This window comes from Akanthomyces muscarius, chromosome 3, assembly GCF_028009165.1.
Source record: "Akanthomyces muscarius strain Ve6 chromosome 3, whole genome shotgun sequence".
In the NCBI taxonomy this organism is placed as follows: Eukaryota; Fungi; Ascomycota; class Sordariomycetes; order Hypocreales; family Cordycipitaceae; genus Akanthomyces; species Akanthomyces muscarius.
In genome coordinates this window covers 3,540,647-3,567,046 of record NC_079243.1, presented here as the reverse complement: position 1 = coordinate 3,567,046, position 26,400 = coordinate 3,540,647, and the positions used below count along the sequence as shown (strand labels likewise).

At 54.8% G+C, this 26,400-nt stretch overlaps 8 protein-coding genes across 8 annotated transcripts; 2 read left to right on the top strand and 6 right to left on the bottom strand.

Moving 5' to 3' along the window:
- Positions 1–1,342: 1,342 nt before the first annotated feature.
- Positions 1,343–2,578, bottom strand: LMH87_002537 (uncharacterized protein; the record flags this gene model as incomplete). The annotated part of the gene is made up of 3 exons (XM_056194009.1): positions 1,343–1,414; positions 1,476–2,140; positions 2,272–2,578. 3 exons carry the CDS (start codon positions 2,576–2,578, stop codon positions 1,343–1,345), a joined length of 1,044 nt encoding a protein of 347 aa, XP_056050990.1.
- Positions 2,579–4,436: 1,858 nt separating this feature from the next.
- On the bottom strand, positions 4,437–6,542 carry LMH87_002536 (uncharacterized protein; the record flags this gene model as incomplete). The annotated part of the gene is made up of 4 exons (XM_056194008.1): positions 4,437–4,924; positions 4,988–5,661; positions 5,724–5,861; positions 5,914–6,542. The coding sequence occupies 4 exons, from the start codon at positions 6,540–6,542 to the stop codon at positions 4,437–4,439; spliced, it is 1,929 nt and encodes a 642-aa protein (XP_056050989.1).
- Positions 6,543–8,899: 2,357 nt separating this feature from the next.
- On the bottom strand, positions 8,900–9,588 carry LMH87_002535 (uncharacterized protein; the record flags this gene model as incomplete). The annotated part of the gene is made up of 3 exons (XM_056194007.1): positions 8,900–8,951; positions 9,030–9,050; positions 9,242–9,588. 3 exons carry the CDS (start codon positions 9,586–9,588, stop codon positions 8,900–8,902), a joined length of 420 nt encoding a protein of 139 aa, XP_056050988.1.
- A 4,727-nt stretch (positions 9,589–14,315) lies between these two features.
- On the top strand, positions 14,316–15,814 carry LMH87_002534 (uncharacterized protein; the record flags this gene model as incomplete). The annotated part of the gene is made up of 3 exons (XM_056194006.1): positions 14,316–14,672; positions 14,747–14,997; positions 15,073–15,814. The coding sequence occupies 3 exons, from the start codon at positions 14,316–14,318 to the stop codon at positions 15,812–15,814; spliced, it is 1,350 nt and encodes a 449-aa protein (XP_056050987.1).
- Positions 15,815–15,980: 166 nt separating this feature from the next.
- On the bottom strand, positions 15,981–17,069 carry LMH87_002533 (uncharacterized protein; the record flags this gene model as incomplete). The annotated part of the gene is made up of 3 exons (XM_056194005.1): positions 15,981–16,711; positions 16,771–16,870; positions 16,944–17,069. 3 exons carry the CDS (start codon positions 17,067–17,069, stop codon positions 15,981–15,983), a joined length of 957 nt encoding a protein of 318 aa, XP_056050986.1.
- A 517-nt stretch (positions 17,070–17,586) lies between these two features.
- LMH87_002532 (uncharacterized protein) lies at positions 17,587–21,119 on the top strand (the record flags this gene model as incomplete). Its single annotated transcript, XM_056194003.1, has 2 exons — positions 17,587–17,661; positions 17,718–21,119. The coding sequence occupies 2 exons, from the start codon at positions 17,587–17,589 to the stop codon at positions 21,117–21,119; spliced, it is 3,477 nt and encodes a 1,158-aa protein (XP_056050985.1).
- A 297-nt stretch (positions 21,120–21,416) lies between these two features.
- Positions 21,417–23,618, bottom strand: LMH87_002531 (uncharacterized protein; the record flags this gene model as incomplete). The annotated part of the gene is made up of 5 exons (XM_056194002.1): positions 21,417–22,393; positions 22,456–22,943; positions 23,006–23,071; positions 23,121–23,291; positions 23,368–23,618. The coding sequence occupies 5 exons, from the start codon at positions 23,616–23,618 to the stop codon at positions 21,417–21,419; spliced, it is 1,953 nt and encodes a 650-aa protein (XP_056050984.1).
- Positions 23,619–24,392: 774 nt separating this feature from the next.
- Positions 24,393–26,189, bottom strand: LMH87_002530 (uncharacterized protein; the record flags this gene model as incomplete). Its single annotated transcript, XM_056194001.1, has 2 exons — positions 24,393–25,702; positions 25,784–26,189. 2 exons carry the CDS (start codon positions 26,187–26,189, stop codon positions 24,393–24,395), a joined length of 1,716 nt encoding a protein of 571 aa, XP_056050983.1.
- Between the last annotated feature and the right edge of the window lie 211 nt (positions 26,190–26,400).

Sequence of the window (26,400 nt, the reverse complement as noted above, 5' to 3'; positions counted from 1 at the left end):
TATATCGACAAGAAGAAAGTATAGATTCTAGGATGGGATTTGGAGCTGTTGCTTTATGTATAATGTGGTAATGATAGGTACTGTGAGCGTTTTAGTTTAAAATTCCCCTCTAGCATTTTGGCTTGAATTTTTTTTTATACTTCTTGCGTGACTGCATCCAAGGAAGAACCTGTATTGCCCGTGGATGAAGCTGGTGATGAGCTATGCTTGCCAATGGCCAAGTAATCTCTGAATCGCGTAGAGTAACTAGCGGATTGAGCCTTTGTAGTGAGAGCACATTATTGTGTAGTGAGAGCCGAGGTGTAAAATGACATGACTACGCATCAGCAGTCTACGATTTTTGGAAAACGATTTTTTGAAACTTTTTCTTTTTTCTAGTATGTTTGTCTCAAAAATAAAAGATGAACAACATGGTGCTGGTATCTAAAGACTCGTAAGGAAAATATATAACCAATCAAGCGAAAAAAAAAAAAAAAGTGATTTTCATCTTCCTCTTGTCGTCGCCTGCTTGCTTGCTCCCTCCTCTACGAATAAACAGCTTACTTCCCGGTGCCTTTGCATGAAGCGTACAAACGGGCGACGGAGACTAAGGATGGAAGAAGCAGCAGCAGCAGCAAAAAGATGACCAAATATAAGAAAATGGCATAGGAAGGTACGAAAAACAAAAGGCCAAAAAGCAGCGTGAAACATGAAACAACCAGCTTTCTTGAGTACCAATTAAAAAGAAGCCAAAAAAAAAAGACGAAGCTCTGGTACATCCCATGCAATTTTTCTCGTAGAAATTCGGGAGGAGTGCCTCCTCCCTTTATCTCTTGTTTCTGCGTCTTTTCTGAAAAAGGAAAGAAAAGAGCGCAGCGAGAAGGAAGCATAAAAGAAAACTCAAAAAACAAATTTTTGTCCCCAAACGCCATGCTAATGAACAAAGGATAGAAAAAAAAAGATATAAAGACAACAGAAAACAAGTATCGACTTCTCATCGAGCCCTGGGGCAGTGAACCTAGGAACGAGGTCCAAGATGGCGAAACAATTCTGCAAGAAATAGGGGGAAAAGAAGGAACCGGCAGTGTAAACCCATGGAGACAAGCGACTTTGGCGTCTAGTGAGAAAAAAAAAGCCAGTACGGAAAGAAGAGGCCGTAAACTCCCCATCGTGTTGTCGTGAATAAGGAACAAGTAAAGGAGAAATAGCCGTGTACAAAATCGTGCAGCTTGTCTCGCGTCTCCCGTGCTTTTTTTGTCTTTAATAATGTGTCATGGAATGCGGATGGAATGCGGATGCCGATGCTGAAGATGAGTATCGAAAGTCGACATGAAAAAGGGCAATGGATCGAGTCAAGCTGGCTCTATGCCCCTACCATGCCAGGCCCGTAGCTGTGCTGCCGCACGGGCGGATATGGAGGCGTGGCTCCCGAGCTCTGATGCGCTGGTTAGAGATGCCGGCGTCGTTGCTTGCGGATATATTGGGAAAAGACTCACCTTTTTCCTACGCTTCTGCCCGCCTTCACCTTCTCCAGTCGAGTACCCCGTGTCGGCACCGCCATCGTCGTCGGGGAATCCCTCGCCATAGCCCTCGTAGCTGCTGTCACCATACGTCCTTTTCTTGATGTTTCTGCGAGGCCGCAAGGGATCCGTGCCGGGCGCCAGAGGTCCCCTGGGCCGGTCCGTCGCCGCGCCCGCGGACGGTGTCGTGGCCATGGGAGTGTTGGGTGCAGTTGGCTTGGCGGGGGCCGTCGCGGGCTTGCTCGCGTCTCCAATGTTCTTGGGAGCCATATCTCCGAGGACAGAGGTGTCCCAGACAGACCGCGCAATGGGACCCTTGGAGAGAGTCATGGCGCGGGCTAGGCTAGCCGTCGTGACCTCGGACAGGCCGTCGCCAATTTCACGGCCCTTGACCTGGTGCACACTCCACTCCAGATCAGGTACCTGCATCATGGCGAGGAAATCCGAGGGCGCATCCTCCTTCTTCTTCTGCACGTCAAACTGTCCCGCAACGCCCAGGCGCTTGATGTGACCCTTGTACGTCTTGCGGAGTGCGTTCTTTTCACCGTTGGGCTTCTCTCTCGCCACTTCTGCCGCTAGTTCTGCCAGGTCAAACTCCTCGTACAAATCCCCAGTCAGTAGCGGGAGTTGGTCCTCGTAAGCTGTGGCAAAACGGCATTGTCAACACAAATACTCTTCACTGTAAAAAGTTTGCCACGCAGCTGACGTCTCCTTGCTTCTCACCCAAAAGCGAAGGACGGAAAAGGGAATGTGCAGCAGGTGGGTTCCTTACTTCTTTGGAGCAGCATATACTTGGGCCCGACATCAAGATGCAGGTCCTCGATGCCGAGTCTGTGATCGTATTGAACCTTTTTCTGGTCACGCTCACCGATATCGTCGAGCGGGCGCTTCCGCTTGTGGGGGGACTCGTCGGCCATCGCAATGTCGGACTGGTGGGAGATGCTGCCGGTGACGCTGTGTGCGGGTGTAGGGAGAGTCGTCGGGCCTGCGGAGGCGGATTTGGCCGTGGTCATGAAGTCGGGGTGCGTGGCTGGTGATGCTTGCGAAGGGCTTTGTGGGGTCTGCGGGTGGAACGACATCTCGCGGTCTCTCGCTCAAGTTTCACCTCGGAGGCCAAAGAGGGAATCGAACAAAAGCGAGGAGAAAGAGGATGGGTTCGGCAAAGGAAAACAGTGTCGCGCCAAATTTGCCGGCTGGCAAAAGCGGATTGGACTAGGCAGAGCCTTTTCCTTCAGCTATCGACCGTCATACACTGCTGAGGGTTTCCGTCAAAGGGTCGGAGCCGTTTTCGGGGACAGACGGGGGTGGGAAAAAGAAAAATGCTCTGGCTTGAAAGAGCACGGCTGAGATATCGTACGCGGGCACCGTTTGGCAACACGTCGATGAATTTCGGCGGCAAGTCGTGCGCGGTACTGAGCAGCCGCCAAGAAAAGGCGTCGAATGCGCGGTGTCGTAGCGGTTCGTCTCGTTGACGCGGGTTAGCGGCGGAGGCGAAACGCTGGAAGAATAAGATAAAACGATTGTATGGGTTGGGTTCAGAGAATTCTGCTCCGGTTCGCAGGCGGCGCGGCGTCGTAACAAGGGCGGGATGCTCGCGACAGCCAAAGGGTTGAGGTTTGATGACAGTATTATGGCAGCGTCGGGCGACGGACGGAGGCGGAGATGGGCGAGGGAACGGTGGGCAAAAACGCGCAGCCTGAAAGACAAGGCAAGAAGCCTGGGCGTGGACTGAGTGCCACAGCTTTTCTGTATTACCACACCCAATACGGTTGGTGCAGCACAGTGCAGGCTTTCAGTGGGGGAATGGCCTGCAGTTGGTGTCAGACGGTGGATAGTTCACTAAACAGTCCACCGAGTTCACGCCGCAAGCTGCGCACGGGCAAACTTTGTCTAGTATGCACTGTGCGGGCACTGTACAGCACCTGGTGTGCAAAAGAAACCATTGCATCACGTGATACAGCGGCACCGCCCCGCCCACGGCCAGCCTTTTCACACTTTGACGATTTGCTGGACCGCTTTTTCCTTTTTCTCCTTCTTCTTCAACTAAACTAAACAATTCCAAGACCGCCAATACTATTTACACATTGTCAGCTCGGCTTTAATTTTTCTTTGCTGCTGGCGATTGCGATGGCCCGGTCGAGACCGAACAACCTTGCCAAAAACCATCATCACGAGGGCCCCTCGTGCGGCTGCCATGACACGATGATGACCTGATGCAAGTTACATACTCTTGTCTGCACATGTATTCTATTCAACGGCGATGGAGGCCACAGACTGGCCACTCCCAATACCATACTCGTACTTTGCGACATCGTAGCGTGGAAGCGTAAGAGCAGCATATCGAATTGTGCCTGGATATCACCAGATCCATGCGTCACGCGGCGCGAGGTGACGGTATGTTCCATCTCCCTTTTGTGTAACGCCTTTGTGCGGACCGGTCCCTCTTTTCTCTTGATGATACTATACATCTGGTAAACCTATCTGCCTTGTCCGTCGTTGCTGCGTCACATGTCTGTGTTGCAATAACCGCTTGGCTGCCGGAGGACAATTTATTTGGCATATCAACGTCTGAAGCCAACGTCGACCGCGTCAACCACCTCTGCATGCAATGCCTCGAGAGCCAAAACTGACAGATTCCGGCTCCCAGGTTTTGCAGCAAACTAGGAACTTGTAAACTCACGCCACGAATTCTCAAACAACAGCGTTCAACTTTTTGTACTCGTTTTACGCTACATATATATATACTGCCAAAGTCCAAACACTTGCTTCTCGCCGAGCAATCCTGTTGCTTCCCCTGGGCTCTAAACCTGGACCTGTGGCTCCAATCATATATACAAGAAAAGGTGAGGAAGAAGGAAATAAGATACAAAGAAAAGGATAAAGAGGGTAGTGTTTGTGAACAAGTCGGAGCCGGGTATAGCACAGTACGTGCAAGCACTACTCCCGCTTGACGGCGTCAGGCCCCTCTGCCGTCTCCCCATACGGCAAAACCTCACCCGGCCGCGGAAATTGCGTCGACTGAGTCGCTGGTGGATAGAATGGCCGCTGGTCCACGCCTTCGCCCGCTGTTTGCGGAGGAAAGCCATGAACCGTCGTAGTAGAGGTGTCGCCGGCGTTGTAACCAAACTGCGGCATGTGGTCCCGTGGCTCGCCCAGCCTCGCATTGGGCGCGCTCCCGCTGCCGCTGCCTGCAAAAGGCAAAGGCGACGTGTAGCCGGGCGTATAAGTCGGCCGTGCATGGGTCGATGCCGCCGGGCGTGTCATGCCCCTTTGCATGGGAGATGGCATCGACTGCGGCTCCATCCCGCTGTATTGCCCGCGGCTCTCGAGCGGAAATGATGCCGAAGCCGCTCGGTGGCGAGGAAATTGATCTTGACGGGGACCCATGTCACCTGTGGCACTTGACGGCTGCGTCGATGCGTCACCTGAATAGTAATGCAGGCGTTAATCATTGTTGCACACACTACCATACACTGGCTAGTACCCACCGCCATAAAATAGGGTGTTGAGGCCCATGCCTGAATTCGAGGTATGCAGAGACGGTGCCTGGCTCTCGCTTCCGTGCTCGGAGGCAGGGTCTTGCACTTCCGCCACATCACCGAGTCCGCCCCCTCGCCAGTAAACAGAAGACCCCATTGCAGGTTGCATGGTGGCCGATCGACCTCTTGCGAGGGGATCAGCCAGCCCAGCCGGTCGCAGCGGTCTCGGGCCGGATCGATGGTCGCTTTCGTGGACGGGGCTATTCGTGGAGGAAGCTTTGGCCTCGGGGATGCCAACTCCGGGTTGTCTTGCTCCATATGTATATCTCTCGTTCGAGCCATAATTTGGGGGCGACGAAAGCATCGAGCTAGTATCCAGCATGCCAGGAACGTGATTCTGACCAAAACCAATGCCGCCAAACACAGGAGTCAGGCCAGTGGATTGCATAGGATGGCTTTCGCCATCGGGCCGCCGTACGTCGACCATGAGCGGGCGAGGATGCTGAGCTCCGTACATGTGCGGCTGCTGGTGGCTCGAAGGGTGCGGCAGGGATCCGTCGTAGGTTTGCACCGCGCCATACGGAGAGTGCAATGCCTGGACATTGTCGAAGTTTTCTGGCACTGCCCTCATCTGGACAACTCTCTCGCGATCATCGGCGTTCAGTCTCTTTATTTTCGCGCGTCTAATAAACATTGTTAGCCGGCCTGAAAGCAGGAGCTGTTTGGTCAAGCCACTCCAACGAACCTGTTTTGGAACCAAACTTGAACTTGGCGCGGGCTTAACCCCGGGATTTGTTTGGACAGTCGATCCCGATGCGCAGCATCAGGATGCGGCTGCTTTGCGAATTCACTCATCAGGAACCGTGTCTGTTGGTGTGACAATCTGATCTCGGTTAGTTGACGAACAATAGCAATCCTTTGTCGGTGCTGAATACCTGAAGCGCTTCATTTTCCTCCGCGAAGCTAGTCTCTCCGCAGCAGTCTGCGGAATACCCTCAGACTCTCCTTCGCCCACGTCTCCATCATCAGAATACTCTTCTCCCTCCCCTTGTGACATTCCCAACGAAGCTGGCGCTGAAGGCCCGGCTGCGCTGCCAGTACCATAATGTCCCATGGGACCGACATCTCCTCTTGTGTCCAGTCGATTCCTCCAGAGCTGCTCTGAGCTTGGCATTCCCCTGTAGTTTGGGGGCTCGGTCATGATGCTCGGCGCAGATGGTGAAGTCCTGGTACGGAATCGAGACGATCCTGGGTCGTAGCCGTGGCTATAGCCTTGATATTCGCCGAAAGCATGGCCCGGTGGTTGGCCTTCGTGGCTGTCTGCTAGAGAATCAGAGTGACCTTTGTCTGATGCGGAGTCTTGCGTTGTTGGGAAAAGCTGTTGCGGATGATTCGTTCCTCCTCGTTGCAGGTACATCCCTTCCTCCGACCAGGGCGGTTTTGTCGAGGACCCTATGCCGTACGGGTCTGCCATGCGAGGCCGTGTTTGCTCTGGATATGCTGGCGTATATTTCTCCAGAGGCCACTTGTGTGCAATGGGATCGCAAAGTTGCGTCGCAAACATTGGTATTGAACAGCAGTCGAGAAACGGGAACGAAAACAGATAGACCAACCGACAAATGAAAGGCAGCAGAGAATCGAGTGTTGCTTCCTTTGAGTAAGCTGGTTTGGAAGATTAGCTGATTCGAGGTTGACGGTCGGAACTCTTCAAAGAATCAGCTGCAGCATCGTCCTTTGTGGCTGCTTTGTCGTTTCGTTTCCCCAGGCGCAATCGGCACTTTCGCTGCGGCACCAAATTGTTCTCGCTGCAGCTGCCGAGGCAGCGGAGGCGCTACTGGCGAAAAGTCTCTCGATAACACAGCCGCTCTCCTCAAAACACCAGGTCTCTTGGAAGAGAATCGTTGTTTCGACACGCGCCACGCAATGGACAAGTTTCGCGCAGCTGGGGCGAGTAGGGAACGCGGGAGGCGCAGCAAGACGAGAGCCACCTCTTAAGCGGATTTGAAAAAAAGTGTAGATGGCGATATATCTACCCCTGGAATAAAAGAAGCAATCAGGCCATGGGTCAGCGTCGGATTTGTTTCCTCTGCACAGTGATGCTCCCGACAAGGCGCACGCGAAAAAACGAGGCCGGCCCTGTCTAGCTTTAGACGAGTTGTTAGGTGATGAAACAGATCAAGCCTAGAAATCTGACTCGTTTGAAAGCACCCAAGCCTCTATTCCACTGATGGAGATGGCAGTACTGGTATTGCTGGGGTTAAGAGGCGTAACGTCCGCAGCCACCACTTCAAAGGCGGGCTTCGCTGAAAAGCAAGAGGGCGGGTCAGCCTCTTTTTGGGCACCAGAGAGCCTCTCAAACGGGCAAATTAGGCAGTACTGATGCCTTGCCTTGCTTGTTTTAATTTATACTCTTTTCGCAAAGAACCAGGATGAGAACAGCGGTGGAGAGTAAACTTGTGGGGGAATGGCCTCGAATGCTTGAAGGAGTGTTGCCACTGGTACGAGACTTATGCATAGGCCTTTTAAGGCTGCTCGACTCGATTAGAGGCGTTCAGTTATTAGTAGATGGCAGCCAGCCAACGGGTAGGAGAGCCAGCCCACCCCGGGACGCAAAACTCCACTGAAGCAGCGCCTTTCCCTTACGAGAGGAGGCGTGTGTGATGCCGGGAAAGGCAAAGAGCAGAACTTTTGCTATGTGACGCCCAGTCCACTCTCTGGGGCGTCTGTTGCGTACTGGTACGCTCTTAGCTGGCCCTGTGTGCCCGGGACTCTCCTTCGTGAAGCGGGTTGGTAATTGAGCGGATGGAACCGCAATTCGCTACTCTGATCCAGAGTAAATACCAGGACAGGCCGATGTAGGAAGCCCACAGCCGCCAAGTGTATCTGCGACGTATGACGAGCCGCAATTTGGGGATGTTGATGCCGTACGTACCCTGACGAGGCGGGAGAAAGGGCAAACTGAAGAAGCCGGAGCGTCACCTTGCTTGAAAGATCGCCGTGTCCCTTTCCGCTGGGCGATGGTAATTTCGCAGAAGGGTACTGGTGAGTAAATGGCAAGGACTATGAACTGAGAGTTCACACAAAAAGCAATGCTAAGATCAAGGATGGAACCACCACGGAACAATAGTAGCGATATAATTAGACTATGCCAACATGGTGCCTCCGCATCAAAGCTAGGCTCGCCCTGGGAAGGCTCAGCCAAGGAGTCAAGGCATGAAAAGATGGACCGGAATCCATGTTTCCAGGCTCACCTCGGCTGAGGCAGCCGTTCTAGCGGCCTGTTTATGCCATGTCTTCTGGACACATGGCCAGTGTATGCACACACGAGTACGGTGTGTGGCCAGAATCCATGCAGCAGCATGCACAAGGGCAGCCATTTGCTCAAGTTGCTCGGTGCCAGACCAATTGAAATGCGGCAGCGTGCAGGAAAGCCCATTCTGTCACGCAGGGTATGGAGCATGCAACGGGTGGCACGCATGGGGGTGTAAAGCTAGCGGCATGGGGAAGGAGGGCGTTTGATTCAAGGTGGCCCTGTCAGTTCATTATCAGCAAAATTCCGTTACAGCACGGCACTAGAACTAAGTTGGGACAGCCCTTTCCTTTTGGAAGCAAGGATATTGATGAAGGCTCGGCCGTTGGTGGGGGCCAACCACGCATGGGTGCGGGTTACTCCAGTAGTTGTTCTCCAGAACGCAGCGTGGCTTGCCATGGAGGCATCACAGTGCATCGGGCTTGGGAACCGGAAACTCTCATGTTGTGATTGAAAGCGCTACGCGGTGGAAAAGGGGACCATGCCTTGCCAAAATACACGGTGCCCGCAATCTGAGAGAGGAGTATACGTTTGAGTCATGAACTGGAGGAACTGCCCTAGGTGTGTAGTCGTTCCCGTGGCCGACTGGAAGCCCTTTGTTTCCATTTGGTTTATTCGACTGCCTTCCAGAACGGGTAGCAGAGTTGCTGGCCTTTGCGTAGCCTATAATACAGAGTCAGATGAGATAACGCGGCGTCGTGGCAGTCGAATGCGAGATCCAATGGCGTGGAGGAGACACACCCACATCGACATCCACAGTCACTGTTCGGTCAAGTTTGGAGCATGAACCTAATTCAGAAGTTACCCGCCGCAATGTCCGAAATTCTGGGCCATGCTTGTCACTCGTGGCTCTCATCTGGCTTTCCCGTGTTCGAAGGAAGCTTATTAGTCCCGTCCCATGACTGGCGATGGCCGCTGGCAGCCGCAGAACAATGACCAGATGGAAATACTACCCAGCATCCAGGCAAGATCCCTGCACGAAGCTAGGAGAAATAAAAGCGACGGGCTGCAGCACCAGTGGTGTAACCATGCCAGTCCAGCAGGTCTTTTGGCAGAAGGCAGTGGGGCTCGTGGCACCGGAGAGAAAGCTCGTTTGAGAGCTTCTGCCGTGGCGTTTTGGAGACGGAAGGCAGGCACCGTAGGCAAGGGACGCTGCCGGCGAGGTTCCGCAGAGGCTGAAGTTTGCCGCCGCTGTCAGCGCTGCAATGGAAGACGGAATGCGGGTTTCGCAAGACTGAGAGCGCATCGAGTTCAGCTTAGCAGTGACGATGTCCGGTGCCTGCTTGGTATCGTTCAACATTTCTGTCGTTTGTGTAGTTTGCCCTCTTGGTCTTCAGCCATCCCTCAAAGAATAAGCAACCACACCACACACTCACTCACACACCGGTTGAGCACGCCATGGTACTGGTACACACCATGACCGACGACGGCCGCGGGTCCCCGGCTTAAAGGCTTTGTTCGGCTGGGCTACTGGCGGTTTCATCGCGTCGCAACACAAGCGTGGCCAGCTTTGCGCCAATCGGGGCGCCGACTGGCGTCCAGGGGCGGGGAGCGAGGACACGAGGCGGCGGGCCAGAAGGCGACAGCACCAGACGCTTCAGGAATCTTTGGGACAAGAGCGTGGTGGGTTGTTCTCAAGCTATGGACTGGGCTGGATTGGAGAAAAGCAGCCAAAATTCCTTTCTACTCAGTACTGCCGGGCTCCTGGTGCAGTAAGCTAGGCGTTAGACCCGCCGCAGGTCCGCCCGTCGACGGCTTCTCTCGCGTGCATTGCCTTGTGGGCTCGAACGGATAACCTCACGCTAAGAAGCCCACTTGACGGGGGGGCGTGTGGCGTGTGGCAGTCCTTCATTTTATTTTTTCCCTCGTTGTCTGCGCCCGTTACCACTCAGGACTCTCCAGTGACAGGGGCGGAAGATGGATGGAAGGCTTGGGTTGAAGTTGGGAGGGGGGGTTTGAGGGGACAGTGGATGGGTGGATGGGCCCTTCAGAAGGCAAACCGGGAGTCTTTTTTTAACTTGTCTCTCTCCTGCCAATCTGCCAACTGCTTTGTTGAATGCTGGTGGAGTGGAGCGAAATGCACCCACGGCTCCTGCCAGAGACGACGCTGTCTCGACACACTCCTCTCATTGACTGATGGGCACCTCCTTGAGCTCCTCAGCACTGTGACGATACTCCACAGCGTCTGTACCAGTACTCGCCAGTTATCGCGACAGCATGCCCTTTGGCTTGCAAAGATCGAGAAGCACGCCACGCTGTTTCAACTGTAGCGCTGCGGATCGCCGGTCTGCCCTGCCCGGCAAACTCACTGCGGCACAGTACTCGGCTTTTGTCGCGGGCCGTAGTTCGACGAGGACAATGACTTCAACCCCGTCTGCGGCCTTGTCCTGTGTAACGAGGATCTGGTCATCTTCCCGCGCTCACCTGGCTTTGTCAACTTGGCCGGAGGCTGAATAAGCGCACAAAACGGTGAGCCCTGCAAGTGAGAATAGGGAGAATGGCTTGCTTGCAATTAGTTACCTGGCTTGGTTAGCCACTTGTGACGCGCCCGCCAGCATTGATTGTTGCCCGAAATGCCACCCACACTTTGCCCACTCGCTGATCTTTCATGGAAACATACAACGCCAAGAGTGACACCCTTTCCCATCCAGGCGTTTCGACACACTCACCAACCGCCCGCTGCCGTACTTGCCACCGCCCCCTGATTTGCTGGACACACCGACAGCTGGTCTTTCCCGTACGGGCGCGGAGCAGCACTGTCTGACCGGAATCTTTCTGCCTTTCGGCAAGCGACAGGCCTGGATGCCTCGCATCTGGCCGAGGCTGAAAGTTTCCCGCCCTGGTATCATCATTTTGATCCCCAGGCGACGGCAACAGCCATGCCCCAGGGTGTACCATGTGTGTTATAATTGGTCTTGTACCTTGCCAGGGAAGTTTCCGAGAGGTTTGTCTTTTTGTCATAAATGACATGATGGCAGTTGAATCTGTCGGCAACAGGCACGGCGCATAGGGCCCTGCCTGGGGGCGTCCACAACGTGTTGCATTGTCCTGTGGCATGCACATAATTTGGCCCCTGTATCCAACCGGAACAAAGATACCATGAGCTGGTGGCTCGGCAGACATCCTCCACAGCAGTCTTACTGGACACGGCTGGGGCTATCAGCGGGAAGAGGGGGTGACACCGGCCGCAGCAACCACATGGCAGCAGGCCGCTTCCTGTCTAGACATTCAGGCCGCGGCCAGCTTGCTTCTTCTTTTGTTGATGTAACCATTGGACCCAGCGGAACAGTAATCGAAAATTCCCGGGCCTTGCTCCAGTTCCAGATAATCTAGATGTCTTGTCTCACGCGAGTCTCGCTTGCAGATTTCAGGAATTTGTCTCGTCGATACAAATTGGAATCATAGATCGCACAGGCATCCAATATATCTTGCGATTCTCCTCTTTGCGGTTGCCTTCTCCATTGCGGGCAAGACATTGTGCACCGGTGTGCGACGAAAGTGTGCGCCCCCCCACGATCCGTCCATACATGATCAGCCCAGTTCCTGCAAGAAGACTTATTGGAAGAGGGGCAGTGGGAGAGCCGAGCAATGTTGCTATTTGGGCCAGTTAATATATCATGGTTACCTTTACTAGGTTCAACCTTGCAGGTAGCATTTCCAGAAGCAGATGCCATCACGCCTGTTGGGGGTGTGTGCGGCAGCCGCCCTGGCAAAGTCCGGCTGGGCAGCAAGCTCTCGTACGCCCATCATCTATCCCCCTGCCCTGCCCACCACACCGCTTGACTGATCGATGGGCACGCACGTGTGCCGTTTGAACAAAGTTCAAGACTGCCTAGAGGCAGACTATCGTAGGGAAATACATTAATTAAGTGGCTGAGACCAGGCCAGGTCTGTGTCGATTCCGGCGCTGTCAACAGCATGCGGGCATCGCAACAATGCAATTCGTTGCAGACTGGCGGTCCATTGGTGTTTGAACGGCCATTGAACCTTCCAAATCTGGTAGATGAAATCTTGGCCTTCTGTTCTGGGTCAAGGCCAATTCATGCGCCGTGGTGAGTGGGAATATCGTACGGCGATGAGCTGTCACAGCCTGATCCGCTCCAGTCCTGCTCATGCGAGTTTCTAATTACCAGCAAGCGGTGCAAGGCGGCGCATATGTATTAATATGGGATTGAAACAAGCAGTAATTGGAAATCATGATTGGAAGGTTATTAAGGGGAAATCTCATTTTACTCGCATGGCAGTCGAGGCAGGAGATCTAAATTGATTAATATGCAGATGTTCTATCAACGACTATCGTCCTGTCCAGCACAGCTTATTTCAGCTAGGCATTCCCGCTGGTATTCCGCTGGCATCACGCGTGGCAGCCATATTTAGTTCCATAGGCAGTCTCACTTTTATATTATGGATACGTTGTACCTGGGATTCACAGGGGTGACATAAAAACCCGCCCGCTTGAGTAGAAGCAGCGGCGTATTGTATCTCTGATATTTTAATTACCTTTACTGCTATTCCCTATTTTGACTCCCCTTATCTTTATTATCTCCCTTATTCCTTTTATTCACCCTATTTTTCGTAGTTTTCCTTTAATTTCTCTCGTTTTATGATCTAATAGCCTGGCGGCTGACGTCTTTTTTTTGTCACCCCCATGGGACTGTCTCGTCGTTCCCAGGATCATAAACTAGCGGCGCAGCCAAACCTTACCACATGTTCTGCGTGGCGCTTTTATTTGGGGCGCTCGCACGTTCAGCCGTTCCGTCAATTTTAGTTCCAATTTCGACTGATCTAGGCTGCACCTGTCGCTCCAGATACAGACTTTGCAGGGAACAGGGGAGTTGGTAACGGAGGTGAGCGAGCCTCGAGTGAGGGTGGTGGCGGCACACATCGGCCTCTAGGTTATGCAGACGTACGGCGGCGGCGTTTTGTAGAAAGTGGCCAGAACACTACCGACGACCCGAACTAGTGTTCCGATTCTGGGGGTGGAGAGGGGCTTTACCTGCTCAATCTCTCGAGAAACTCTACTCTCATTGAGATCTGAAAGCCCCTTCGTGTTTCGATGTGGTGCGATCGGATGACAGGAATTGGGTTCATGAACATGTTGAGATCGGGTTGAATAGAGAGGGCACATCTAAATATAGATAGATGTAAGACACGAAGGGGCGCACTAAAATGCCACCGCTACACAAATTCTTCGAAAGACAAGAGTGCACTAGGTGGCACGCTTACCTGGTACCTTCAAAATCGGCTGTCTGGGTTAACATGGTCATTACACCGCGCATGTAAGCAGCAATTAGCTGAGATAACTCGTATTGGCAGCCATCCTACTCGAGACAAAGACTCGGCTTGTCGGTGGATTCAATCACTGGATCCTAAAGTCCCAAGGAAGCCAACCCCATAGCTACCATGTGTCCCCGAAATACCGAGTTCATTATAATGCATATTGTGGTAAGTAATGGCGGTTGCACGGATGTGGGATGTCTGGCCCCGGGCCTGTCCACGCCCCGAGACAAAGTCGGCAACAAATGGCCCTGCCAAACAACAGCACCAACTGAGTATCCAGGACATGCCACAACTACGACATAGCCTGTATATTCGTGGCGTCATTGAAGCTTGCCTTTCTTGAAGAAATATTTCTGGCTGCGACCCGAGACAAACTTCGGTGAGATATGACATCACGAAAGAACAGCTACCAAATATCAAGCAACTGCCACAACCATAGCTTGACCTGTATATTCGTAGTGCGATCTAGCTTTGTCTTTATTCAATTTATTGTCCGTGGTGCTGTGTAACCGCAGCCATTGACAGTTCGGCTATATGAACGGTGGACGGGCCTCGGCTCCGTGCGGGGGCGGGCCATCCGGCGCTAGACGATGCGCTAAACCCCGGAAAACCACCCAAAAGCATCTGACAATCGGCTATAAGGCCTACAAAACCTTGGGAATCCCGTCTGTCCATCTCAACCTTGCATCTCGAAACACATCAGGCATTCTGCATATCCCCCCCTTCGCAAGCACCCGCCCGCCCATCATGAACTCTGAGTACCAGAAAGCCCTCACCTCCGCCCCGGCGGTGCTACCGTTCTCAGAGCCTCCGTACCTGTGCGGCCTCCCGTCGCCGTACCACACCGAGTCGCATCGCCGCTTCCAAAAGGTCGCCCGCGCCTGGATCAGCGAGAACATCAGCAAGCACGCGCTGGAGTGGGAGCGCGAGGAGAGCGTCCCCGAGGACCTCTACCAGCGATGGGTCGCGGCTGGCTTCCTGCCCGCGACCCTGCCCGCGCCGCTGCCCGTCGACTGGCTGAAGCGTCTCGGCATCAACGAGATGCCCGGCGGCGTCAAGGTCGAGGACTGGAACTACACACACTCTGCCATTTTTGCTGACGAGGTGAGTTGCCAATTGGCTTTGCGGCGTTGCAAGATGTTCTATATGGGCTAACGAATTACTTTTCTGTCGGACAGATGATGGGCGCCGGTCTTGCCGGTCCTCCCGGCTCTTTGACTGTGGGCGTTGCCTATGGCCTGCCTCCCATCTTCAAGTTTGGAAGCAAGGAGCTGCAGGAGCGCATCGTCCCCGAGATTATTTCGGGCAAGAAGCGCATCTGCATTGCCATTACCGAGCCCGACGCCGGTTCTGATGTTGCCAACATCACCACGACCGCCAAAAAGACTCCCGATGGCAAGCACTACATTGTCAACGGCCAGAAGAAGTGGTACGTGCAGACATGTGGAACCCCCCCCCCCAGGATGGTGTATGGGTGCCATATCACTAACCTCGCTTGATTTAGGATCACCAACGGTGTCTGGTCCGACTACGCCACCATGGCTGTCCGCACTGGCGATGAGGGTGCTGGCGGCCTGTCGCTGCTTCTCGTGCCCCTCAAGGGCCATCCTGGGGTCGAGATGCGCCGCCTCAAAGTCGGCGGCCAGATCAGCGCTGGTACCACGTTCATCGACATGGACGAGGTCAAGGTTCCCGTCGAGAACATTATCGGCAAGGAGGGCATGGGCATGACCTACATCATGACCAACTTCAACCACGAACGCATGAGCATCTGCATGGGTGTCGTCCGCCAGTGCCGTGTCGCTCTCAGCACCGCCTTTGAGTACGTCATGAAGCGCGAGGCCTTTGGCAAGACGCTCATGGACAATGCCGTTGTCCGCCACCGCCTCGCCGGCGCCGGCTCTCAGCTGGAGGCCTACTCCGCCTGGGTCGATCAGCTCGTCTACCAAATGGGCAACATGAGCAAGGCCGAGTCTGACCTCAGACTCGGCGGCGCCGTTGCCATGGCCAAGGCCCTCGGCGGCCGCGTCTTTGACGAGGTTGCCAACTGCTCCATCCTTCTCTTTGGTGGCAACGGCTACACGCGCAGTGGTCAGGGTGAGGTCGTCGAGAAGATCTACAGAGAAGTCCCCGGTATGCGTATTCCCGGTGGCAGTGAGGATGTCTTGCTGGACCTGAGCATCCGTCAAATGGTCAAGATCTACCAGCTTCAAACGCAACTACTGGGCAACAAGTCCCGCCTGTAACTTTGTACTTTATCATAATTAGATGTTCAAAATCGTTATACAACGAGTCAAAAATTGAACAAACACGAATTTCAACCTGCAAATGCATCATGTGTGATATATTGAGTTTAAGCAGCGCTTTTAATTTTTTTAGTAGTCTTATACAAATGACATCATTGCTGTTTGCCTAGTAGTCATAGAAGCCCTTGCCGCTCTTCTTGCCGAGCCAGCCAGCGTCAACCATCTTTCCGAGCAAAACACTGGGGCGGTACTTGGAGTCGCCAGTCTCGTTGTAGAGGACCTTCATAATGGAAAGGCAAGTGTCCAGGCCAATGAAGTCGGCGAGCTGAAGAGGGCCCATGGGGACGTTGGTGCCGTTCTTCATGATGGCATCGATGGAGTCACGGTCGCCTACGTTGGTCTCGAGGCAGATGACGGCTTCGTTAATGTACGGCATCAGGATGCGGTTGGCAAGGAAGCCGGGGGTGTCAGCAGAGACGGAGGTGATCTTGCCCATCTTCTTGCAAAATTCGACGGCGGTGTCAAGAGTCTCCTTGCTGGTCTGGAGACCGCTGATAATCTCGACACCCTTCTGGATGGGGACAGGGTTCATGAAATGGGTGGAGACGACGCGGGACGAGGCCGAGGTGTCGGTGGGATCGGTAGTGGTGGCGGCGGCAATCTTGGTAATGGAAATAGACGAGGTGTTGGTGGCAAGAATGGCGTGGGAAGGGCAAACCCTGGCGAGGTTGGCGAAGATGTCAAACTTGAGCTGGGGGATCTCGGGGACGGCCTCGATGACAAAGTCGACGGAGGAGAGGTCCTCGACTTTGGTAGAGCCGGTCAGACGGGAGCGAATTTCGGTAGCCTGGTCCTTTGTGATTCTCTCCTTGGCGACATCCTTTGCGAGAAGCTTGTCTGTAGTATTGTGTGAGCGAATGGTGCTGAAGCTTGAAGCCGACCAAGTTGTCGCATACCGGCGAAAGCAAGACCTTTGGACAGAGCCTTGTCGGACGCATCAATGAGCTTGACAGGAACATTGGCTCTTTGCGCGGCAACGAGAGCAATTCCGAGACCCTGGAAACCAATTAGCTACATTGCTTCTTGACCTTGATGCATGCCGTCACATGCCAAGGCGGGACGCCCTTACCATCTGGCCGGCGCCAATGACACCGAGCTGCTTGACCTCTGCAGCATACTGGCGGTGGGTGGTGCTGAAGCAGCGAGCCTGACGGGAGGCGTGCAGCGCACGGGTGCGCAGAATCGAGCTGGCCATTTTTGCTGCGAATTGGGTGGTTGTGTGATGATGTACGGATGCGAATGGCTAAGCCGCCGCCTACTCCGAACGGGTTGGAGGACCAAAGCGGCGGGCGGTGCGGGTAATCTCGGCTTTCACGCCGCCTACGCTAATTTCCGGGGCGAGTGCTTGTTTGGCAGTGTTTGCCCAGGTGCCAACCAAGCCAGTCCAGTTCAGCGCCTCAAAGCCCCAAAGCCACCTGGAGATGCCCCCACCTTTATTATTTACTGGCCTTTTATCAGTGGTTTTAGTGGCTTTGATGGCGCTGAACTGCCTGAAAGTCGTTGCCCACGACGGACGCGTTCCTCCCTTCCAGGCACCTGTCTGTGGCTTGGTGCTCGTGGCTTGGTACTTGCCTGTGGCTTGGTGGGCTGCGACGCGTCTCTCACCCTCAGACGCGTAAATTGTTCTAGAGTGGGAAGCCATCCTAAGCTGCTACCACAAAGGCCCGGTGTCGACAAGTCAATTCGCTGCTTCGCGGCAAACATCATTCGCCATGGAGCTGTCAGACGGAGGACATGATGTTGTCCATCCCGAAGTCAGAGCACACATCACCAGCCTCATTTCCGCTGTTAGTTTGCGCCAGCTATCCCCATCCCTACCCAGTGCTAAATCAACTTTTTCCAGCTCGGAGGAATCAGCGCCGACGACGATGGCCAATATCAACTTGGCGATGATGCGCTCGAGGTTTTGCGCGATATCAAACGATGGATCCGATTCTACGACGAGAAAACGAACCGCATGGACGTTGCGCGATGCGTCTACGAAGCCAATCTTATACAGGGCGACCTGATTCCCATTCTTGCAAAATGGCCCGAAGATTCGATGGACAACAAGTTCAAGAGCAGAGTCGTGCTCTCGTGCTTTGAAGTCATGGTTCCATTGACGTGGCCCATCGACCAGGACAAGGAGAAGATGACAGTCAACCACCACAGACATGTCCCCGTCCTCCAGCTCGCCCAGCTGCAGTATAAAAGTGCCATCATCAACTTTGATGGCGCGAGACTACTGCACTCCGCTGTCCGATCTGCCCTTCCGTCCATGGCCATTCCGATAGGCGACCGAACCCCCAGAGACCATGGCATTATCAAGCTGGTTCTCTTCTTCTTGCGAAATATAGCCATGATTGCATCGTCGCCTGGTGTCAAATTCGACGGTGATGAGACTGAAATTTCTCGATCCACCACAATAGACGCATTTTCCTACCAAGACGTCTTTATTGTTCTGCTGACTATGGCTTCCAACATGGGCGAAGATTTCAAAACCGAGGATACGACAGTCATGGAAATCCTGTACCACCTTGTCAAGCAAGTCGATGTCGATAAGCTCTTCATGGACGAAAGTCAATTGAACAAGGCAAAAGCGGGAGAGCTGTCTGATCTCATGAAGAAGGAATCTGCCATGCTTCATTCATATAACAGAAAAGCACCTACACGACACAACCGCTTCGGAACCATGGTCTGGGTCAAGCGCGACGACGGCAAAATGACGTCCTTGTCTGGTCAGGACGCACTGGCGGATGCGGCATCAAGAAACCAAAAGATGGACGACAGCAAGACGTTCCGTCCTGCTCGGCGCAGTAAAAAAGAAAACAAAGATGAAAAAGATCTGGGTCTCCCGACACCTCTGACTACCAGCGCCGCCAAACAGCTTCGCTCTCTGGTAGAAGAATTCCTCGATTCTGGGTTCAACCCTTTGTTCCTACATATCCGAAAATCTATTGATCGAGAGGCACCACACATCATGGCCTTTCACAGACGTCAATTCTTCTACCTCGTTTCTTGGTTCCTCGAAGCCGAACGAGGGCGGCGCAAACGCAACAAGGCCAAAAATAAAGGCACAACAGAAGAAGTTAGCAGTTTCAACTTGATAGCGAGCGTTTTGAATCAAGAAATGTTCATTACGCTTAGCAAGGGGCTGCATGAATCCTACGATTACAAGGATTGGCCGTCGTTGACTGCAGCCATGCGCTGCTTCACGCAAATCCTGCTGACAATTCAGGAAATGACGGAAGAAGGAACGGAAGACGACCAGGAAATTGCAGAAAACGTTCTGAGCCGTCTGTTCTACGAAGAATCAACACACGACGTAATAGCCAACATTGCAAGAACGTACAAAGACCAGGGCTTCGAATATCTCGACGCCGCCACTGAGCTGGTACATCACTTCCTGCGCGTTCTTGAAGCCTACTCCAAGCAAAACGCCGACATGCAGATTCGATCAAGAAAACGGGCACGCACGAAGAAGAAGGCCGAGACGCAACAAAATGGTGTCGACGATGAAGAGAACGACGACTCTGGGCAGGACGAAGTAGCTGCAGAGCGGACGTCGAAGGAACGAAAATTCGACTTTCATCGTTTCACATCACGGTTTACACCACAAGGCGTGGTGGATACCTTTCTCGCATTTACCAAGTACTATCGCGAGCTCAACGATACGCAATTGAAGCGAGCGCATCGATACTTGTACCGACTGGCATTTAAACAAGAGATGAGTGTCATGGTCTTCCGCGTCGACATGCTTCACATGCTGTCGAACATGGTAAAGGGCCCAAATGCACTGGACAAATCTTCAAGAATGTTCAAGGATTGGGAAGAACTGATCAAGCAGCTCTTCCGTAAGTGCTTCAAGAAGATTGAAGATCGCCCTGAACTTATTGTCGAGATGCTCTTCAGCAAACTCCCCGCGACTGCTTTCTTCCTCGAATACGGCTACGAGAAACAAACGTCTACCAAGGCACAGCCTCGACCAGCCGCCGAGCTCGTTTTCAAGCACACCACTGAGCACGACCAACAGGTCGGCATCGCAGTCGGCGCTTTGCTCGACAAAAACGAATCGGACCATGTTCAGTGGCTCAAGAAGGTCTTTACCACTGCTGAGATTGAGCGCCGTTCTTGGAGCAACGCGAATGAGCAGCTGGTGGCAGACGAGACTCCCTTTGACGATGCTGAAATGGCTGCAATCCCACAAGAACCCAAGCTCCCGCCCATATTCACAGTTCGTCCTGACGGTCCCGAGAGGCGCTCAGCGATGTTCAAGAACCCCTACCTGCGTCTCTTGCTGAATCTCGCTGGTGCGCGTCTTCTGGGCCCCGCAGCGGAAGAGACACCGGAATCGGTCTGGATTATTCCCTCCGACGTCACTGCCAACCAGCTCAAAGATGCACTTCATTACATCAACCAAGCAGAATTTAACCCACCAACATTTGAAAATGGAACCTCGGCGGAACAGCAACTGAAACGCAAAACGGCAGCACGAAAGAAGGCGGCATTTGACGACGATAACGAGGACGACCATGACGGCCTCGATGATTTCTTGGACGATGGAGGGATGTTTGCTGCAGGTGGTCCTACAGCGCGAAAAGTGATTGATGAAGTCAAAAAGCCGAAGAAGTCTCGGAAGAAGCGAAGCGCATCGAAGGAGATTGATGACGAGGAACGGGAAGACCGTGCGCGTAAACGGCGGGACAAAGAAAGAGAAAAAGCGCGCAAAATCAAGTCAGCCCTCTACGTCAAAGATGGAGACGACGACTTTGACTCTGACGAAGACGAAGAATTCTTCGCTCGTGAGCGTGCCATCAAGGCTCGAGCAGAGCACGTTGCCAAGACTGTCGTGCACGGCTTCGCCGACGATGATAGCACTGCGAACGGGCGCCCCGCCGCAAAGCGCAAATCGGCGGCGCTGCTGGACGACAGCACGGATGACGAAGATGCAGTCGATGATCTCAACTTCGCGCAGCGCATGCTCAGCAGCCAGTCGGCAGCGGACGCCAGCGAAACAGACGATACGGCCGTGGACGCCATTGAGGCGGAACGGCCAAAACGACAAAGATTGAGCGTGGATGCGGATGATGACGAAGACACGGGCATGGACGACGCTGATGGCGAAGACGCGAGTGTCTCCAGGACCGCTGCGGCGCCGACCGAGGGGAGTGACGCCGAGGGAGACGATGTTCCTGCGCCGACCTCCACAGCACGCAGGGCGCGTGTCCGAGGCGGCTTCGTCATTGACAGTGACGATGACGAGTAAAGATGTGCTATTTTATTGCAAGGTCAAGCAGCTCGATACAACACCGGGTCAGGCGTTTTGGGGACTGGCATTGTTTTACACTGGGCAATATTCCCGGAGACGCTTTTTTGAGCATTGGCGACAGATTTATGAGTTTATTCGTATGGGTTGGCTGCATTCAATCCAATGTCAAGTATATTCAATGTATTATGAAATTAAATCACAACGCTACTTATATAACCTTGTAGATGATGAATATGATTGGTGACGTGCTGTAGCAACCGTGACAGCGCAAATGCATGGCTTCTGCGGCCCTTTTTACCTCTGTGTCGTGCTTGGTCTGCGTCCGGCACTTCGCCTGGTCGTCGTGCTCTGGCCACTCGGCATGCGGCCCAGCTCCGCCATGTCCTCCTGGCTTTTGCGCGGACTGCCTGGGCTGGCAAAGACGCCGTCGCGGGTCGAGCTGCCTCTGCGGCGACGAAAGGCGCTGCCCGCCGCGGGCGAGAGGTCCCGGCCGCCGCCGCCCTGGCTTTCGCGAGGCTCCCGCTGTACTTGCTCAGCGCGGTCGATTCGCAGCTTCGGGTCCCCGCCGCCGCCGCCGCCCCAGGCGCCGCCAATGCCTTCCATGGTAAAGTCGGACGCCGTGGGCGCGTCGAGCAGCGCGAGCTCCTCCCGGCTGAAGAAGCGCGGCAGGAGCAGGGCGCGGATGGGGATGAGGGCGAGGATGAAGACGGGGAAGCCGACGGCGGCGACGGTCTGGGTAATGGCAAACGTGGCGGCGAAGCCGAGGAGCTCGACGGCGACGAACCACCAGACGGCGGCGCGGCGCGCGACGGCGCGCAGGGGCGCTGCCGCGGGCGTGAGGTTGCGGTCGCGGGCGAGGTACATGACCTTGGCGGTGATGCCGTTGGCCTCGAGGGCCTGGAAGCCCATGATGAAGAAGAGGCCGGCGAGGACGCCGTGGGGGATGAGGTGCAGGACGACGAGCAGGGGCCCCGTCATGGTGCCGAGGGTGAGGAGGCCCTGGGCGAGGTTGGAGACGCGCTGCTCGACGACGTGGGTGGCCTCGAAGGTGAAGTCGCCCTTGTCGTTGCCCTTTTCGTCGAGCTGCTTGACGGGCCGCGTGACGCAGAGGGACTCGGTGTGGAAGGGCGCCTGCGGGATGAGGCCGTTGGGAAAGGGCAGGCCGAGGATGCCCGCGACGCCGGTGGTCAGGCCGAGGAGGAAGAGGTCCCAGTGGAAGCCGGCGGGCTTGCGGAGGGGGAACTCGCTGCCCTGGGCGATGAGCGACGAGACTGGGAGGGGTGTTAGTATAGAAGCAAATGGTACAACGGTGGTGTCGTTGGAGGTGTCTCACCGTTGTGATCGAACCAAAAGAGAATGGTCAGGAGGACAGCAAAGGGCAGCGCGATGAAGACGTCCCCGACGCTGAGCTCCCAGAACCTGACCAGCCAGCTGCGGCTCGTCGTGGGCTCAAACGCGATGCCCGTGGGCAGCTTCTGCAGATGGACCTCTTGCAGGCGGCCAAAGTGCACGAAGCCGGTGAAGAAGACTATGGTCAGCGGCGTGCCGTAGTCCTTGAGGAAGACGCGGACGCCGTGGCGGAAGAGGCTGCTGGTGCCAAGCGCGCTGCACACGTAGGCGACGATGAAGACGAGCAGGGCGACGACGATAGAGAGGTAAAAGTCGGGCCCGTGGCCGAGGCGCTCGAGCACCTCGACGCCTTTTTGGAGGTAGATGCAGGCGACGTAGAAGCCGAAGATGTCGCAGGGGAAGCGCGTCACCCAGCGCAGCCAGTTGCACGAGTTGGTGACGGCGAGGATCCAGTGCAGGATGAGGGACCATCTGGAGGCTTTGTTAGCAAGGGGAGAGAGAGAGAGAGGTCTGGGTAGGGGGGAGGGACATACATGCCGATCCAGCCCATGAAGCCAAGGTAGTCGACGCCGGTGGGATGCATAATGTCGTATACGGTGCTGTGGTTTGTTAGTGATGGTGGAGATTTGATAGGATGGGTAGACGGACTAGTTGAAGACGGTAATCGGCCCAGTTACGCCGACGATGACGAGCGGCTGCGCAGCAAGTAGAGAAAAGACGACTGACCCGAGGACTGACGATAGCAGCACCTCGTTGACGCCGTAGTTGGATGCCGTATTTTGGAACATGTCCAGAGAAAAAGCCAAAGCTGGTAAAATACTACCAAAAGAAAAAAGCGTGAATATTAGTATTTGCGTAAATACGCTCGAGATGTGTTGGTGAAAGGCATGCTTACTTTGCAAAGTACATGTACACTGTGGCCGGGACGACGCGGTAGTCCCAGGCGTCTGTCCAGTCGCTCAGATAGTACGGCGCGCGCTGGCGAATGTCGTTGATCATGCCGCGCATGGGGTGAATACGCCAGCGAGACCGTCCCTTTTCCTTTGTCGCTGCTGGTTCTGGTGTTTGCAATGTCTGCTGCTCCGTCACCGGGAGGACATGGCCCGCGTCGGGACCGCGAGCGGTGGTGGTGGTGGTGCTATCCATGACGTCGGTGCTGAAGCTCTCGCGGAGGCGCTTTCATCAAACAGCTTCCGGGGCGATCAAGCTTTTCTCCCCCTTGCCTGCTGCAAAGGCGCTGAAATTTGTGCAGGTGCGCCGTTCTTTTTTCTGTAAATTTTTATAGAGGCCACAGCCGCATGATGAATTCTCCGTCCTCTTGGAAGTGTTGATGTGAAAACAGGCTGCCCGCTCAACAACTGTCAAGGCGTTATTGCCCCGAGTGTTTGACTCAAAGGCGGCAAAGAAACGCTACAGGGGTAGAGCTTGCTTCTGCCAATTCGATGAGATGGAAATTGGCTTGCACGGATCGTGTGGCGATGCGATTGAGGTGCAATCAGGATGAATGTGCCAACTGAGAGGAGATCAAGGTCGCTGCGGCCAAGGTAGAAATGCTCTCTCTAGCTTGTGCTCTTATTAGCACGAGTCGGTCAAGCGCTGGTGCTGGGCGGCCTCTGACTCAACCGTGGCCAGCGCCGGATGCGCTATAATTTAGCGTCGCATGTACAAAGTAGTTATGGCATCGTCATAACAGGGCGGGCACTTTGTTGACTCAAAATGCCATTATGAGTGGAAGAAATAATAGAATTCTATTTCGCTAAAATGAGGTATGTATTATATCTTAAAATATATGCTTCAAGTCAAATCTTTCGTAACGCTCTCGTGTACATTGCGGCTTACACCACACGCTATAGGTCAGTCGGAATAAATACAGTGATATCTAATAATATACAATTTCGTCGTCTTCGACAAGTGACAGCATCATCGCTTCACCTCATCCTCCGACTCCATGAGCTTGGACGGCAGCAGTGCCGTGCTGAGAACACAGCCCAGCGTGATGCCGCCCGCCAGGTACAGGACGGCATTGATATCGCCGCCCTCGCCGTCCGTCGCCCGGCCGTACAGGCTCTGCGCAATCAGCGGGCTGACGATGCCAAAAAGCCGGCCCCAGAAGCCGGCGACGCCGCACGCGAAGCCCCGGATCGGCGCCGGGAACGCCTCGGGCGTCCAGCCGTACAGGACGGCGTTGAACATGGACTGGAAAAAGTACTCGAGCGTGAACAGGCCCTCGCGCTTGGCCACCGAGTCGACGGTGGCCAGCAGAAAGATGGACGTGCCCATGAGGGCCGACGAGAAGACCATGGTCCACTTGCGCCCAAACGCCGGCACCGTGTACATGAGCGCGCCGGCAAAGACGCCCAGGATGCCCGGCGCGTACGTGTAGATGTAGGCGGCGTACGTGAACTTGAGGCTCACGTTGGCGGCGCCGTTCTTGATGGCGAGGATCCTCGGCAGGTAGAAGCCCGCGACGGTGAAGCCGGAAAAGTCCATTGCGTACGTCAGCCAGACCAGGATGGTCAGCCTGGCCATGCCCCAGCTGCTGAAGAAGACCTTGTACGGAGACAGTTTGCCAGCCATCTTTGCACGCGCATTGCTGCCTTTGTTCGTCTCCTGCAGCAAGACTCCCGACTGGGAGCTCCTGCTGCTGCTGATTTCCGACTCAAAGTCGCGCTCAATCGTCTCAAACACCTCGGCCGTGAGGCGACAGTCGCTGCCCTTGCCGCCCGTAATGTGTCTCATCGTCTCAATCGCCTCGCCGTCGCGGCCCGAGTAGACCAGAAACTTGGGCGTCTCTTTAAACGAAAAGACCAAGAAGCGGAGCACAAACACGGTCAGCGAGAGGGCGCCTGTGGTGAAGAGCACGTAGCGCCAGCCCTTGTTGCTGCCGCGCGTGCAGCACACAACACCGTCCGCGACGTTGTGGCACGACGGCAGCTGGTCCGGCTCGGAAAAGTTGGGCGAGCACGAGTAGCCCGGGATGAAGCCAAAGGCGATGGCGCTCGAGACGATGACGCCCAGCGGCTGGAAGAGCGACAGGCACGCCAGCAGGAAGCGTCGGTTGCGCGGCACGAACTCGAGGAAGATGGCCGAGTCGACGGGGATGTTGCCGCCAACGCCGAAGCCGACAAAGGCCGTGAGGACGAGAAAGGTCGTGTAGCTCTCCGAGGCGCCGAGGCAGAGGCCGAACACCGACGAGACCAGGCACGTCAGGTTGAATGCCCATCGACGGCCTATACGTCGTCCCCGAGTCTCTGGTTAGAACAAGAAGAAACGTCGGTCATGCAGGGACCGCTTTCTGGATAGAGACGTACCGATTATGTCCGCCATGAAGCCCCAGAAAAAGGCCCCCGCCGTGAGGCCGGCGTTGAAGCTCGTGGCAATGTTGCCCGACTTGCCGTTGCCAAAGCCCAGCTCCTGCTGCAGCGGGCTCAGGACGAGGCCAAACGCCTGCGCCCAGAGCAGGTCGATGAAGTAGCCGCAGCCGCAAAGCGCCCACACGCACCACTGGTACCGGCCCATGCCGTACGCGTCAATCTCGCGGTTGATGAGGGTGCACTTTCGCTGGTAGAGCGACAGCCCGCGCAGGTCCGACACGTCCATGTTTGACGACGACGACAGCGCCAGTGGTTGCTGCTCGGCCGTGGCGGCGGTGGTGGTGGCGACATGCTCGATAGACGGCGTCGAGCCTGCCGACTCGAGCGTCGCTGTCTTATACATTCCTTTTTGCTTTTTCTTTTCTCTCTCTTCTCTTTCCTTCTTTTCTTCTCGATCTCAAACTGTCTCACTACCTTGAAGGAATCACAAAAGAAAAAACAAATCGCCGCCTGCCTCCAGCAAATGGGCGAGGCGCCGTGGCCGGGCACCTTTTTGTATGACGTGGGCGGTTGAATGATGGGCGTCGGGCGTCATGCACGTGTCACGCCCGCAT